This window comes from Microtus ochrogaster, chromosome 24 (genome assembly GCF_000317375.1).
Source record: "Microtus ochrogaster isolate Prairie Vole_2 chromosome 24, MicOch1.0, whole genome shotgun sequence".
NCBI lineage: Eukaryota > Metazoa > Chordata > Mammalia > Rodentia > Cricetidae > Microtus > Microtus ochrogaster.
Genome location: NC_022024.1, coordinates 35,521,508 through 35,536,111, shown reverse-complemented (window position 1 = coordinate 35,536,111; position 14,604 = coordinate 35,521,508). Strand labels below are relative to the sequence as shown.

General features: G+C 51.9%; 1 protein-coding gene across 1 annotated transcript; it reads left to right on the top strand.

Moving 5' to 3' along the window:
- Positions 1–4,276: 4,276 nt before the first annotated feature.
- On the top strand, positions 4,277–12,719 carry Ckap4 (cytoskeleton associated protein 4). The gene is made up of 2 exons (XM_005358242.2): positions 4,277–4,954; positions 10,292–12,719. Exons 1-2 carry the CDS (start codon positions 4,523–4,525, stop codon positions 11,591–11,593), a joined length of 1,734 nt encoding a protein of 577 aa, XP_005358299.1. The 5' UTR covers positions 4,277–4,522; the 3' UTR covers positions 11,594–12,719.
- Positions 12,720–14,604: the final 1,885 nt, after the last annotated feature.

The following is a 14,604-nucleotide window of genomic DNA, read 5'->3' as shown; positions in this document are numbered from 1 at the left end:
GGGGGGGGGGAGGACACTGGAGTTGGTATGTAAAATGAAATTTAAAATAAAAAATAATGATACAACTAATTGCCCCTTTACACAGTAGTGTAATATGTTATGAGCTCACTATTTTTATTTGTAATGATAATTTTAAATGAATAATTAAATATGGTTAAAATGAAAAATAAAAGGCCTCTGGCACACTGAGGATAGAAGCCAGTGTGGTGGCCATTAACAGCAGGTATCTTGGAACAACACCCTGGGAGGGTTTGGGAAAGGCGTGTGACACAATATGACTTGTAGTTTAGTGGAGCTGGGCTGACTCTTGTGCAGAACACTGACAACAGGACATCACGTTCTTAAACAGAAAGGCCAGGCTGGGGGTTATGTCCATTTTCCAGTTGTGAGAAGCTTTGACATCAATGGTATAGCAGCCCAGGGGGAATGGGAGATACTGGGTAAAATGTAAAGGAAAAGCCAACAAGGTCTGCCAACACAGTGCATCCAGAGATGGGTGGGAAAATTATGAAGTAGCCTTGTGCCTCTGATTCTGTAAAGCACTGGGGACTTGTGGCTTGGCTTTTTGGGGACTTTATCGTCTCAGTGCAGAGGGGAAGCAGCCGACATTCCTGGACCCTTTTCATTCAGGCATTCTGGTTGGAATGCGGGAAACCAAGAAGGCTCCAGGCTCTCAGAACGACCTTATAATTTAGTCCTTGCAATATGAGGGTGCCTGGAAGAGATGTGTCTGGCTCCTCCTCCGTATTCCTGATCCCATCCTACACACTTAAGGGTGGAGAAGCAAAAGAGGGACGAAGGCGTTCAGACACTCAGGAAACAGAAAGGGGCAAGTCCCCTGAATGCATGCTGTGCTGACAAGAAGAAGCCAGCAGAATGGCTCTAGTGTCTACAAGTTTGCTTCCATGATGGCTCTGGGCAGGTCCCCTCCTCCTAAGGGTGTAACCACACCCCCTACTTCAGAAGAAAACACTACCTGCTTTTAAAGTTAAACACATCTTAGCCTGTGGTTTGTGAGCCACACACAGCGTAGGGAGCTCCCAGAAAAGACGATGAAAGAAAATCCTTGAAATCTGGACACAGGAGGTCTGTGAAACCCTGCTTGTCCCACGTGGCTCTGCAAACGGCATTAGCTACCCTTTCTTCAGAGACTTGCTATGAAGTCAGCATCGTATGGTCTGACTCCTGCAATCCCCACCATGTGGCGAAGCCAGTCTTTTTATTCCATTTGACAGATGAAGTCACTGAAGTTCAGGGACATCGTGTTCTACAGGAGGTTCTGGAACCGAATGTGAACTCAAGTCAGCTTATTCCAGAGCCACTGTCCCCTGCCCTCTGCACCTGAGTGTTGCGTGGTGTGTGTGTGTGTGTGCACGTGTGTGTACGCATATGAGCATAGAGGCCAGAGAGAACCTCGGGCATCATTCATTAGACACCATCTACCTCTTTTCTTTTCTCTCACTGGGTCCAGGGTCTCTCACTGGACTGGAACTCTCCTAGCCAGGGAGCCGTGAAGCCTGACTTTAAGTATGTGTGTATGTGTGCATGTGTACGTGTGTATGTGTGTGTTATATGTGTATATGTACCTACCAGTGCACAAGTTCATGTGCACGCATGTGGAAACCAGCATAGTTCAGGTGTCCTACCCTAGGGTTCATTTCCTTGAGACAAACATCGCTCAATGAAACTGGGGCTAGGCTGGCAGTCAGCAAGCCCCAGCAATCACACTGTTTCCTTACCACCTGCCCCCAGCACTGGGGTTCCACTCCCTTGCAGCCAGGCCTGGCGTTTTATGTAGGTCCTCGGGACTTGAACTCAGGTCTTCTTCACTGTCTTGGTATGGCCTTTAACATGGGCTCTGGGGATCAAACTCGGGTCCTCGTGCTTGTAAGGGCCGTCACTCTAGCCTGTCACTATCCTTCTAGTGCTCAACAGATAAAAAACTGGGAATATTCCATTCCCACCTCTGCCCTGTGCGTGTAACTCCTTAAACAAAACAAAACAGAGCAAAAAAAAGCTAAAGCTCATGGATTATTTTCACTAACAGGTGAGTGACTGTTTTCTCCAAGGAACATATTAATGTTATAATAAGAAAGCTTTAGATAAATGCTTCACAGAGAAGGTGGCCCTCAAGGTCACAGAATTTGGTGGCAAAGCCACGGCTCAAAAAGCAGGTAACACTGCTGCCTCCAGGCCAGAGTTTTGGCTGTGTTCCAGCAGGGTGTCCTGAATTACCGACCCTCCCCCATCCTTCTAACACAGACAGTGAGGGAGGGTGTCTGTACATCAGTAATTATAAGCATGCTTGTACTTAGGTACTTTTTTTTTTTTTTTTTTTTTTGGACAAAGGGTTTCTCTGTAGCTTTAGAGCCAGTCCTGGAACTTGCTCCGCAGACCAGGCTGGCCTTGAACTCACAGAGATCCAGCGCTGGGATTAAAGGCGTGTACCACCACCGCCCAGGGCGGTACTCATGTTCTTTTAAATCAGGGTAGTTTTGAACATCTTGTGACAACCCAGCTTTTTGTCTTCATCTGTCCCTCTGTCCTGCAGGCTGAGGAACCCTGTGCTCTGTCTGCTACAGATCCTGCTGTTCAGCCCATGCACCATGCAGGGGTGTTCTCTTCTGGATAGAGCAGATGATTGCACGAGAGCAGGTTCTGGTGCAAATTTTAGTCATTCCGTGTTATTTCCCCCACAACAGCGACTCCTCTGCTTGCTTTCCTGCCTTCTGCAATCCGCAGCCACTCCACCCAGCTCATCTCCACACGCAGCACACACCCTTCAAGTCAAGACAGGTGTCCCGGGCTCACCCCACTTCCTCCTCAGAAATAGGTTTCCTGTTCTCCTACTATGCAAATCCATTCTCCAAATTGTTCTTTGTTCTGCACCCTGTGTGCGGCTCAGGGTTGGCTTTCCAAGCTCTTTTCACATTTACAATCTCGGTTCTTAGATTTGGGACCCTTAGCACGCTCCCCAGACATTCTGCAGATCGTGGGCACACATGTGCCCATTCGGAATTTAGAGGTAAGCAATAAAAAGCATGAGGAGGAAGGAAGGTGTCTCCAGCCGTGTCCAGGCATCTCTCTGGCACACAGTGGGCCTTCAGCACAAGAGACATACAAGGTCTCCTTGCCGTTGCTTATGCCAAGAGAGTTACTGGCATAAGACAGCCAAAGAATAGGAGTGGTGGCGTTTGAACAGGACTTTAAAGACGGGAAGATTTTTGTTTTGTTTTCTTCTTTCCCCCTCTTATGCAGATTGGGAGGAGGTTACAGACATAAGAAACGTACTTCCTTACGTCTGCCAGGCACACCTCAGGACTGCATCAGAAGTCAGACGGGTGTAGGGGGTGAGTGAGCCCCAGCACCCAAGCCCCTGACTACTAAACTAGAGAACCAATAGATCTGAGCTAAAATTTGTTCCCCAGGCCCTCATTTCCCCTTCCAGTTAGAGATGAAGTCGCTCAGGCTTCAGAAGCGCCAGCAGTAGTTTCAGAGCCTGGCTATGTGTGACTTTGAAGCATTCTATTGGGGCTGAGGATCTGTCCGTTTCTGTCCTATAAAATGGGCAAATATAATCCCAACGTTCCAAGGCTTTTGCGAACCCATATAAGCTGATAAGCCCGGTCCTGGCATTGTTATATTCCTTTTTTTTTTTTTTTTTAAACAAATGTGGAAGTAACAACCTTGACCTGTGTCCCGCTAAGTGTGGGTGCTGGTGGCTTCTCTTCACTCAGTCCAGGGCCTGCTTGGAACAGGCACTGTTGTGAGACTGTCTGGTACCCCAAATGAAAACAGAGTCAAGGGGGCTGGGGAGAGGGTTTGTCTACAGTTGATTGGCCCGGCCAAGAGAGCCACTCGTAACTTGGACCAGGAGCAGTCCACATCCAAGGTGCTTGGGTGCAGTCCTTTGAGCCTAAAAACCCTCGGGAAGAGACTAGGCCTGGTGGCGGGCTTGCAGGATGGCCTTGGGGGAAGGGTGGCTGCGAATTCGCCATAGGCAAGAGGGGCGTCGGGTCCCCACCCTCCAGAGCCATGCTCCCCGCGACCCGAGGCCAAGTGGGGTTCAAGTGGGGCCCAAGTGGAGCTCACGCTCAGCACAGCGCTCAGGGTCAGCCCCGCCGACTCCACTCGAGGGTAGTTCGGGCACTAGGAGGCCACCCCAGCAGCCGCGCCCAGCCTCGCCCAGCCCGGCCCCACCCGCCCTTCCTCCCTCCCTCCCTCCCTCGGTGGGGTCGCGGCGAAGGGAGGAGGGGCGGCGGCCAGCTTGCGTGGCAGGCGCTCCGGCTGGGCTCGGCCTCCCTTCCCGGGAGGCGGGGTCGGCGCCGCGGCGGCGGCTGCGGAGCCAGGCCCCCTCCTCCTTCCCGGCCGGCCTCTTCGCTCGCCGCCCCACGCTCCGGGCCGCTCCGACGCCGCCGCGTCCGCGTGCTGCCAGCGCTGCCCCCGCGGGAGCCGGAGCCAGCGTCCCGGGCCGTGCGCTCCACTCGCCCCGCTCGCCCATCCCGCCGCCACCACCGCCGCCATGCCCTCGGCCAAACAAAGGGGCTCCAAGGGCGGCCACGGCGCCGCCAGCCCCTCGGACAAGGGCGCCCACCCGTCGGGCGGTGCGGATGACGTGGCGAAGAAGCCGCCGCCGGCGCCGCAGCAGCCGCAGCCTCCGGCGCCGCACCCGCCGCAGCAGCACCCGCAGAATCAGGCTCACCGGGGAGGCCACCGCGGCCGGTCCTCGGCCGCCTCCTCCACCGCCGCCGCCGCGTCCTCAGCGTCCTGCTCGCGCAGGCTTGGCCGGCTGCTCAACTTTCTCTTCTACCTCGCCCTGGTGGCGGCGGCCGCCTTCTCTGGTTGGTGTGTCCATCATGTCCTGGAGGAGGTCCAGCAGGTCCGGCGCGGCCATCAGGACTTCTCCCGTGAGAGGGACGAGCTGGGCCAGAGCCTGCAGGGCGTCGAGCAGAAGGTGGGTACCCCAGCTTTGGTCGGGTCGGGACCCCACTCCTGCCCTCCTTGAAGGGGCCTTCGTCCTTTCCTGCCTAGGCCCTGTGGCTAGCGGTGGGACCCCAGATCCCTAGAAGCCAGGGCGGCCCCAAACCCGCTTTGTTAATGATCCTGGAAAGGGACAGACAGATCAGGCTGTGAGGATGGCCAGACCATCAAGGGAGGGTGGGCCAAGGGCCTGTCACAGGACATTAGCTGTGAGCTGTAAGGAAGCAGGCAGGCTCCACGGAGCCAATTCTTTTTGCATTAGGAACCGCTGAGTGGGCAGAGTTGCCTGAAAAGGAAGCTGAAAGGGAAACCAGCGCATCCCTGGAAGCCTTTGGTCAAGGCTTCACCTCGGTTCTGCCAGTGGGAGTCTTCCGAGCCAGTTTTTAATAGACCCAGAGCTTTGGGGGAGGGAAAAACTGGTGAACTTAGTCATTAGCTAAGTTCAGATGAAATGGTGTCTATCCTTAGCTGGGCCAATGGGCCCGTGTGGGGGCCTTTGAGGTAGCCTACTCCAGCTTGATAGGAAACCCAAGGCCAAAGGTATCATCAGGTCACATCTATGGGGTGTGCAGATTCGTGTATTTTATTTTCCAGTCCGTAGAGTTAACCCTGGAGGGAGGAAGGGAGGACTCACAGTTCCGATTCCATTTTCCAGACCAGAATATTGAGGTTCAGAGACATAAAGTGAGTTGACCAAGACCCCAGTTGACTGAGTTAGAGATTGTCTAAGACAGTCTGGGCCCACCGTGTGAGGAGAAACCCCTAGCTAGCTGTTTCAGGAATGGCTGTACCCAACTCCCAGGACAAAATTGCTTAGCTTCCACACTTCCAGCACGAGGGTAACCCCCTTTCCTCCATGTCCCCCCAACCCCCACCCCCACCGTCCTACACCATCTCCTTGCTCAATGAAACTCAGTTGCTGGACGGAAACAAAAAATCCCGCCACTTCTGAGCCCGGAACCACCGCCTCCTTTTCCCAGCATGCTGCTTTGCCCTGCCAAGTCCCTAGTTTTGTTGAGTGTGCAGCGCTAGGAATTTCCTCCGAAGACGGGGAAGAGCAACCAGAATGAGTCAGCCTGTGACGTGGTGCAGGCCAAGGGAGGTGACTTCCGAGGGAGTCGAGTAGGCCATTCTGCTGTGCGTGCGGAATATCGGAGCGCCCTAAAGACACAGACACCCTGCGGGAGCCTCGTCACCAGCTCCTGCTTCCCCGCTTCCATCCACCCACCTGCTCATCAGTCATAATATTGATTGAAGCCTGATAGTTGTTGCATGGCTGTGTGTGGGCCCTGGGGAGGATATGGAGGGGAACAGGGCACAGAGCAAGCGTGTAAAGAGACGCGCTAAGTGGGTGTGAGTTGGTGGGTGACTTGCACACGCTTTGGGGAGGAAGAACTTGTGTCTGTATCTGGGTGTTTGGGACGGTGGAGCCGTCAGAACTGTTGGGAGGGGGACTCTGTAAAGAGCTTACAGGTAAGGGGACAAACTTGAACACACCTGGAAGACAGGAGGTGGCTAGCCTTTCTGTGACAGAGCGACACTCGGGAAGTACAGAAGTTGGAAATTGAGGCCCACATGGAGGATGTTTTGAATCCAGGTTGGAGAAGCTGGGTATTTCCTGTGCTGCCTTCCTGTCTCTCGATTGGTCCCCTCCCCCTTCCCTGTAGTTATAATTGTTGTCACCTTCTTCTCTGGGCCTCAGTTTCTCACTCTGGTGCCATCGAGATTTGAAAGACGGGGCTGGGGGAGGAGATACAGGGATGGCCCAGTCAAGAGTGTTCATTATGAAAGCATTAGGACTTGAGTTTAGCTTCTTAGGACCCATGTAAAAAGCTGGGCCTGGCAGTCCACACGGAGAAGGCACAGACAGGAAGATAGCTCTGGAGTTCACTAGCCAGCCAGGCCAGCCGAATCAGCGTGCTTCAGCTCCGGTAAGAGACCCTGTGTCAAAGAGTAAGGTGAAGAGCCGTGTCAACGTCTGGCCTCCACATGTATGTACGCCCACGTCCCGCAGCACATTCACACGGATATGTACTACGCACACGCGAGCACAGACTTTGCAGGAATCTTCACGGCTCCAAAGCTGTTGAAGAAGTGACCTCCCTAGGAAAGAGGTAATGGTGTTATCAGTCTGCTTTTCAGGCATCTTGTACATGAGTGGCTATACCACAGGACCACAAGAAGTCCAGAGCTTCAGTTCGTGTGGGCGGGTCAGCCACAGCCCTAGGTAAACCCCTAATGCCCTGGTCCATCTCAAGGCTCCCTAAAGCAGTAACAGGGGTGGCTCAGGCTGGTAGGAGCAGGTTGTTGAGAGGATCTGCTATTTGTAGGGAGTGAGTCTATTTGGGTTTTATCGTTTCTCATCTTGGGTCTGTGAAGAAGAGCCAGGGCTTGCTTTCGTTGGTGGCAACCCTCTAGACATCCTTGGGAATAGGGCAGCTCCTAAAATTAGACGTTCTGGGATTCTGATGCTTGGCTCCACCGCTTCCATGCTGCGTATCGCCTATCGCATGGTGGACATCTCTCGCATTCCAGAAGAGCAAGCATCAAAAGCATATTAATTGTTATGAACTCTTTGTGCACGAAGACGAACAACTTACAGTGCCCTCAATAGGGGAGATGCTGGCTTCCTTTGGGGGTTGGGAATGGTTTCTGATCCAAATCACTTCCTAGCCTGCTGTAAGAGCCAACCTGGGATTATATAGGAGCCAGGCCCACCCAAACTTTATCAGGCATTGCTCTGAATTCCCTCATTCTTTGGCCCATTGAGAAAACACGGAGAGTGGCCCTGCCATGTTGCAGGTGCTGGGCTCACCCACTCATGCTTCTATTTTAAGTGCTGTGCTTAGAACAGGAAGGCATTGTGATTTACTAACCTAGTTTTAGAGGTCACCTCTCTCTCCTGCCTTCTCTCTGTATTCTTTATGTCTCAGGTTGTATTTGGCTGGGGAGGGAAATTGTCTACTTTCTGGAGCCCTTGAGAACCCCATTCTAATCTATCTTTAAAAAAAAAAACTCAGACGTGGGACATGAATAGGAGTTTAGTTCCTAGAGCGTGGGGGGCGCGCTCTGTGGCTAGGGTATCCTGCGTGCATCCTTGCTGTGCCCTTAGCTTCTCTCATCTTTTGGCGTTGAGTGGAAGGTACTGCTAGGATTTCCCCAAGTGTTTGAGGAGTTTAGGATAAAGCCTTGAGCATCCAAGAGTTAGGCACAGTTAAGCGCTTTATGTGTTCAAACTCACTTAGTTCTCACACTGACAATACTGTGAGTCAGGTATATGGCTCTTTATCTTATTTACTTACTTTTTTTTTTTTTTTGTAAGATAGGGTTTCACGTAGTCCAGGCCAGCCTCAGCCTCTGTGTAGCCTAGGATGTCCTTGAACTTCTGACCTTTTTACTTCCACCTCATAGGCATAGGCTACCAGACCCAATTTCTTAAGTACTTGGGCTTGAATCTAGGAGCTTGTGAAGGCTGCTAGCAGTCTACCAGCTAAACTATATGCCCAGTCCTCAGCCCGTGTGTGCTCGTGCGTATGTGTGTGGTGTGTGTTTACCCGATTTCACACTCTTGTACTGTTTTTAAATCGAGAGAACCACCCCCCTCAAGATTTCCTTTTGCTCTGTGTGTTCGGTGTTGTGTCCGCATGTGTTGTGTGTTACATGTGCATGCTTGGTGCCCGAGGAAGCCAGAAGAGGGCATCAGATCCTGTGGAACTGTGAGCAGCCGCGTGATTGCAGGGGAATTCAGCCGAGAACTTTCTGGAAGAGCAGACAGTTCTCTTAACCCCTGAGCCATCTCTCCAGCCCCTGAAAACTCTTATTAAATTTAGTTTAATCTAGAATATTTGTCTTCCTCCCTTTTTACAAATACATTTATTTATTTATTTATTTTATTTATTTATTTTTTTTTTTGGTTTTTCGAGACAGGGTTTCTCTGGCTTTGGAGCCTGTCCTGGAACTAGCTCTTGTAGACCAGGCTGGTCTCGAACTCCCAGAGATCCGCCTGCCTCTGCCTCCCGAGTGCTGGGATTAAAGGTGTGCGCCACCACCTCCCGTCTACATATACATTTATTTATTTTTATTTTATTTTATTTTATTTTTTTAAATTTATTTATTTATTGAGGATTTCCGCCTCCTCCCCGCCACCGCCCCTACAAATACATTTAATAGTTGACTGTTAATGACATTATTTTTCCTGCAGACGCCTCCACACTGGGTTTATCTGGTAATAACCTCATGGGGCATCATAACGAGTCTGTTACATGTTCCAGAGATGGGGAGTTGGGCCTAAGGACTTAACAGAATCAGGGCCACACTGCTGGCCTTCTTATTCTTCCTTCCTTATATTCACAGCCCCCCCCCCAAAAGTCACAGGTGCTACATCAGGATAAGGCCTACCTTTTTGATCAGCACAGCCGCTCTGTGTTAGGCAGGCTTGTTAGGAGGCCTGCACTGTGCCTCAGAATGGAGTCCGTGTAGAATGGGTGTGTAGCAGCAAAGGTCACAGCGTGTTCACAAAAGCCAGAGCACCCTGAGGAATCGTCCGGCCCGCTGCTTGTGTTTTCAGACGAGGTCACGGACATCCAGGGAGGACAGTGACATCTAGGGAGGGCAGTGACGTCCAGGAAGGACCTGACATCCGGGGTGAACAGTGGCTCACCAAAAACCACACAGCTGGATGTGGCCGGCATCGACCTGGACTGGGTCTCTTTGCTTTATGCCTAGTGTCTCCGTGTGCCTCAGGTTCTTTCCTAAGAAAACGTGTGATGGTCAGTTGCAGGAGCTACAAAGCCAACCCTAAAATAGTAGCGGGAGGGAAGAGAGAATAGGAGACCGAAAACGCTGATTGACCCAAACTAGAAAGCTCAAGAGTAGACAAGCAGGTTTAGCTGTCTTCGGGGACTGAGTTATGTCTTCAGAATGGGATCTGGCCTTGTTTCAGCTGTCTCCCTGAGTGTGGTCTTGACTGATGGATGGGTGTTGACCATTCATTACTGGGGGCTGGTCTGAGCAGCTCCAGGCCTCCCTCATCCAGTGGGAAAAGGTGTTGCTCACCTCATCAGCCTGCCTACCTCTTGTCCTTCCCTGGCTCGCCACGTTGGCTGAGAGGTAGGCAATGAGAGAGGCAGAGGGACCTCGTGGCCTGGTCGGGTTGGGTAATGAGCCTACTTGTTACCATGGCAATCACCACACACAACTACCTTTGGAAGGAGAGTGCTGATGGGGAGGGTACAACAGAGTGCAGAAAATAATGGGTATACAGACACGCCAGAAACTGTCCTCTGTGGCTAACATCTGGATTCGCTCGTAGGTACAGTCTCTGCAAGCCACGTTTGGGACTTTTGAGTCCATCCTGAGGAGCTCGCAGCATAAACAGGACCTCACAGAGAAAGCCGTGAAGGAAGGGGAGAGCGAGATCAACCGTATTGGCGAGGTCCTGCAGAAGCTGCAGAACGAGATTCTCAAAGACCTGTCGGACGGAATTCACGTGGTGAAGGACGCCCGGGAGCGCGACTTCACATCCTTGGAGAACACGGTCGAGGAGCGCCTGACGGAGCTCACCAAGTCCATCAATGACAACATCGCCATCTTCACCGACGTGCAGAAGAGGGGCCAGAAGGAAATAAATGACGTCAAGATGAAGGTTGCCTCCCTGGAAGAGTCTAAGGGCGCGAGCAGTCAGGACCTGAAAGTTCTGGAGAAAGCCCTGAAGGAGGTACAGGCCTCTGTGAAGTCCAGGGAGAGGGACATTGAAGCCCTGCAGAGTTCCCTTCGGACCATGGAGTCTGATGTCTACACAGAGGTCCGGGAGCTAGTGAGCCTCAAGCAGGAACAACAGGCGTTCAAGCAGGCGGCCGACTCGGAACGCCTGGCTTTGGAGGCCCTCACAGAGAAGCTTCTGCGGTCTGAAGAGTCCTCCTCCCGCCTCCCAGAGGACATCAGGAGGCTGGAAGGGGAGCTGCAGCAGCTGAAGGCCCAGGCCCATGGGGCAGAGGAGGCCATCCTCTTTAAAGATTCCAAAGCGGTAGATGAACTCCAGAGGCAGATTGAGGGCCTAGGTGCCAGGCTCCAGTATGTGGAGGACGGTGTGTACTCTATGCAGGTGGCTTCTGCACGCCACACCGAGAGTCTGGAGTCGCTCCTGTCCAAGAGCCAGGAGTACGAGCAGCGTCTGGCTATGCTGCAGGAGCAGCTGGAAAGCCTGGGGTCCTCCTCCGATCTGGCTAGTACAGTGAGGAGCCTGGGGGAGGCCCAGCTGACCATGGCCAGCGATGTGAAGGAGCTGCAGCACAGCGTGGGCGAACTCCCTAGCGCCGTGGAGTCTCTGCGAGAACAGGTGCACTCCCTACTCAGCCAGGACCAAGCCCAGGTCACGCCTCCCCAGGACTTCCTAGACAGGCTTTCCTCCCTGGACAGCCTGAAATCCTCCGTGAACCAAGTGGAGTCGGACTTGAAAATGCTCAGGACTGCCGTGGACAGTTTGGTTGCCTACTCTGTCAAAATCGAAAGAAATGAGAACAGCTTGGAGTCGGCCAAGGGCTTGCTGGATGACCTGAGGAATGACCTCGATAGGCTGTTTGTGAAAGTTGAAAAGATTCATGAAAAGATCTAGATGAACTTACTGCGTGTGCAGGGCATGGATTTATAGTCCGGTTTCTTACGACCAAAAACAAAACGAAAAAACGATTATTGTTTCCTCCCGGGCGCCCTCCCATCAGCCTGTTGCCCCTTCCGCCACGGGAATCAGTAGACACGTGTTCTGTGCCCGGTTAATTTATGTGCAGTTATTGCCACTCACCTTTGGTTCCTGAAATCCTGTTTCTGCTTTTGGTTTGGCATCCTAAAGGCCCAGCCCTGTGCAGAAATGGTGACTTTTAGGGGGAATGTTGTCTACTGTTAGGGAGAGGGCAATGGCTTTAACTGGGGATTAACAGGGAACAGATTAACCTAAAAAAAAAAAAAAGAAGGAAAAAAAATGAAATCCTGTCTGGTTGACCGATTTATAGTAAAACACAGCAACAACAGAAATGGGGGTGGGCAGGCATTTTTCTTTTTAATTGTCTTTAAGGAAAATTAATTTTACAGTTTTTTTTATATATATATATATGCTTGGCCAGAGTTTTTATGTCTCTTGTCTTCCACTTAGAAGTGGTAAAATCTCATAGATGTGAGCTCTGAAGGCAAGGAGGAGAAAGCCTCCAGAGCCTTCTGCTTGAGGGTCACTCTCAGAGGTGCGGTCCCTTTCCGATCCTGACTCTAGCCATAGCAAAGGTAACTATGCAAACTCAGAAGGTTCCGAACATGAAAAACAGCACCCCGAGGCCTAGGGCCCTTCTGTTCCTGGTGACCCACCTGCGTCAGCATGTTGGGGGTTTGGCCTCCTAGAGGAGACACCTTTGTGTTGTGATGTCTGAGCTGTACTTTCTCCCTGGGAGATGGGGGCCAGATCCTTTGTTTCATCACCGTGTTTCTGAAGAGGTCTGCGTCGCCTGACCCCCATCTGTCAGTGAGGATCACTATCATTGCTCCTGGCGGTACCCTTGCCCCTTGGGTTGTTTTGTCTCTGGCTGCCTTGCCCTTCCCATCCCCCCACCCCGCCCCCACCCCAAAAAAAGGAAAGAAAAAATTAAAAAAAAAGAAAAGAAAAAGCTGTAAAGAAAAACAAGGTTTGTTAGTTTACTGTGAAATGAACTGTACGGCTTATTTACAGTATTTTTAATTCTTAATAAACCCTTGAGCTTTGTTATGAATTCAGCGGTGATGATGTATTTCATCAGCGGGAAGTACTCGGGATTAGAAGATCGATAGATTTTTCCATTCCAAGACTTCTTTAAAATGTAAAGTTTTAAAAGAGTTACTATCTGGGGGAGGTAGTGTATGCCATGGCACACGTGTGAATATCAGGCTCCGCTGCCCCAGGTCTGTATGTTCTGTCGGCCTCTAAAAAGGTCGGTTTCTAGCCATTGCTGATATCACAAGACACCCATTAGCCTTTTCCTCAGGGAAGGGGGTGAGGCTCTAAGAGACCAGCACCTGTCTTTGTATGACTTCCTAGCTGGTTCTAGTGTGTAGTCAGGGTGAGCCACTGTCTTGGACGTATCTTAGGTGGCTGATGCACCCCTGGGCATTTCCTGCGGACCCCTGGGTTCCCATCTACCACCTAATAAAACAGATGTTGCTTATTTTGTATATGTGCTGCCGGAGATAGCTGGAGAAATGGCTCGGCGGTTAAGAGCACTGCCTGCTCTTCCAAAGGTTGTGAGCTCAGTTCCCAGCAACCACTTGGTGGCTCACAACCATCTGCAATGAGATCTGGTGCCCTCTTGAGGAAGAGACCTGATCAGTCATCCTCATCAACTTAGACCCTGAAACCTAGTATGGACAAGTTCAACACAACCACAGGGGGACTCCGAGGCTGAAGCTCAGTGGAGAGCCATGTCTTGGGGGAGCTTTGACGTCTTCACCTCTGTGGTACACAGGGGTGCCTCAGTTTGACCCCAGTTGCCTGGTATCTTTTTCAGATGTCTGGATCTCGTCCCGCTGCCACCCACAGCCTGACAGTGATGCCAGGCCAGCCCATCTTCTCTTTTTTCCCTGGGTCCCCTTTTCCTCATCAGCTTAAGATGATACAGTTCAGACTATTGGGTCTCACATCCTAAGATGAATCAGGGCCACCAGGAAACCATATCAACACCCAGCTGGAGAGAGCGCTCATCAGTAAATTGCTTGCAGCCCATGCCTGAGGACCTGGATTTGGATCCCCAGCCCTCTTATGAAAAAGCTGGGTTAAGGGAATCTTCCAGGAATCCACAAGGACGACCCCAGCTAAGACTCCTAGCAATAGTGGAGAGGGTTCCAGGACTGGCCTTCTGCAATCAGATTGGTGACTACCCTGATTGTTGTCATCAGAGAGCCTTCATCCAGTAACTGATGGAAACAGATGCAGAGATCCACAGCCAAGTTCTGGGCCAAGGTCTGGGAGTCCTGTTGAAGAGAGGGAGGAGGGATTGTAAGAGCCGGGCACCTGCAGATTCTGGACAGACAGGGACCTCCTTGGGACCATCCTAGGCCCTCTGCATGTAAACGGGGAACCAGGGATCCTCACATCACTTAAGCCAAAGCTTAGGTATTTACTGCTTCCCACTTCTTTCCTTCCTGTGTTGGCCAGTTTAATGTCAACTTGGCACAAGTTAGAGTCATCAAAGAAGGGGGTCTCAGTTGAGGAACTACCTCCATAAGATCCAGCTGTAGGCATTTTCTAAATTAGTGATTGATGGGGGAGGGCCCAGCCCATTGTGGGTGGTGCCACCTCTGATGGTGGTCCGGGCTTCTATAAGAAAGTGGACTGAGCGAAGCTGAGGCGATCTCATAGGCGAAGGCAGTGCTGGGCCTTAAAGGCAGGGCTGCAGCTAGACCGAGCGCAGTAGTGCTGAGGGGCCACCGCGGGAGCTTGTTGCCAGGAGCAGCTGTGGGACAACGGAAGACAACAGACAACCGAGGGTAAGAGCGCCAGGGCGCATCGCGGGGATCCCGAGGTGGTGACGACACGGAGAGGGAGCTCCCTGGCCCCGCCCAGCCCCATCTGGCAGGTAGAGCGCAGTGGAAGCCTTTGGTGCTGCCTTC

What these genes read in the sequence shown, in the direction of transcription:
- Ckap4 (XM_005358242.2), top strand. Translation starts at nt 4,523, where the DNA reads ATGCCCTCGGCCAAACAAAGGGGCTCCAAGGGCGGCCACGGCGCCGCC. An exon ending in TGCAGGGCGTCGAGCAGAAG is followed by an intron (nt 4,955 to 10,291) that starts GTGGGTACCCCA and finishes ATTCGCTCGTAG; the next exon opens with GTACAGTCTCTGCAAGCCAC.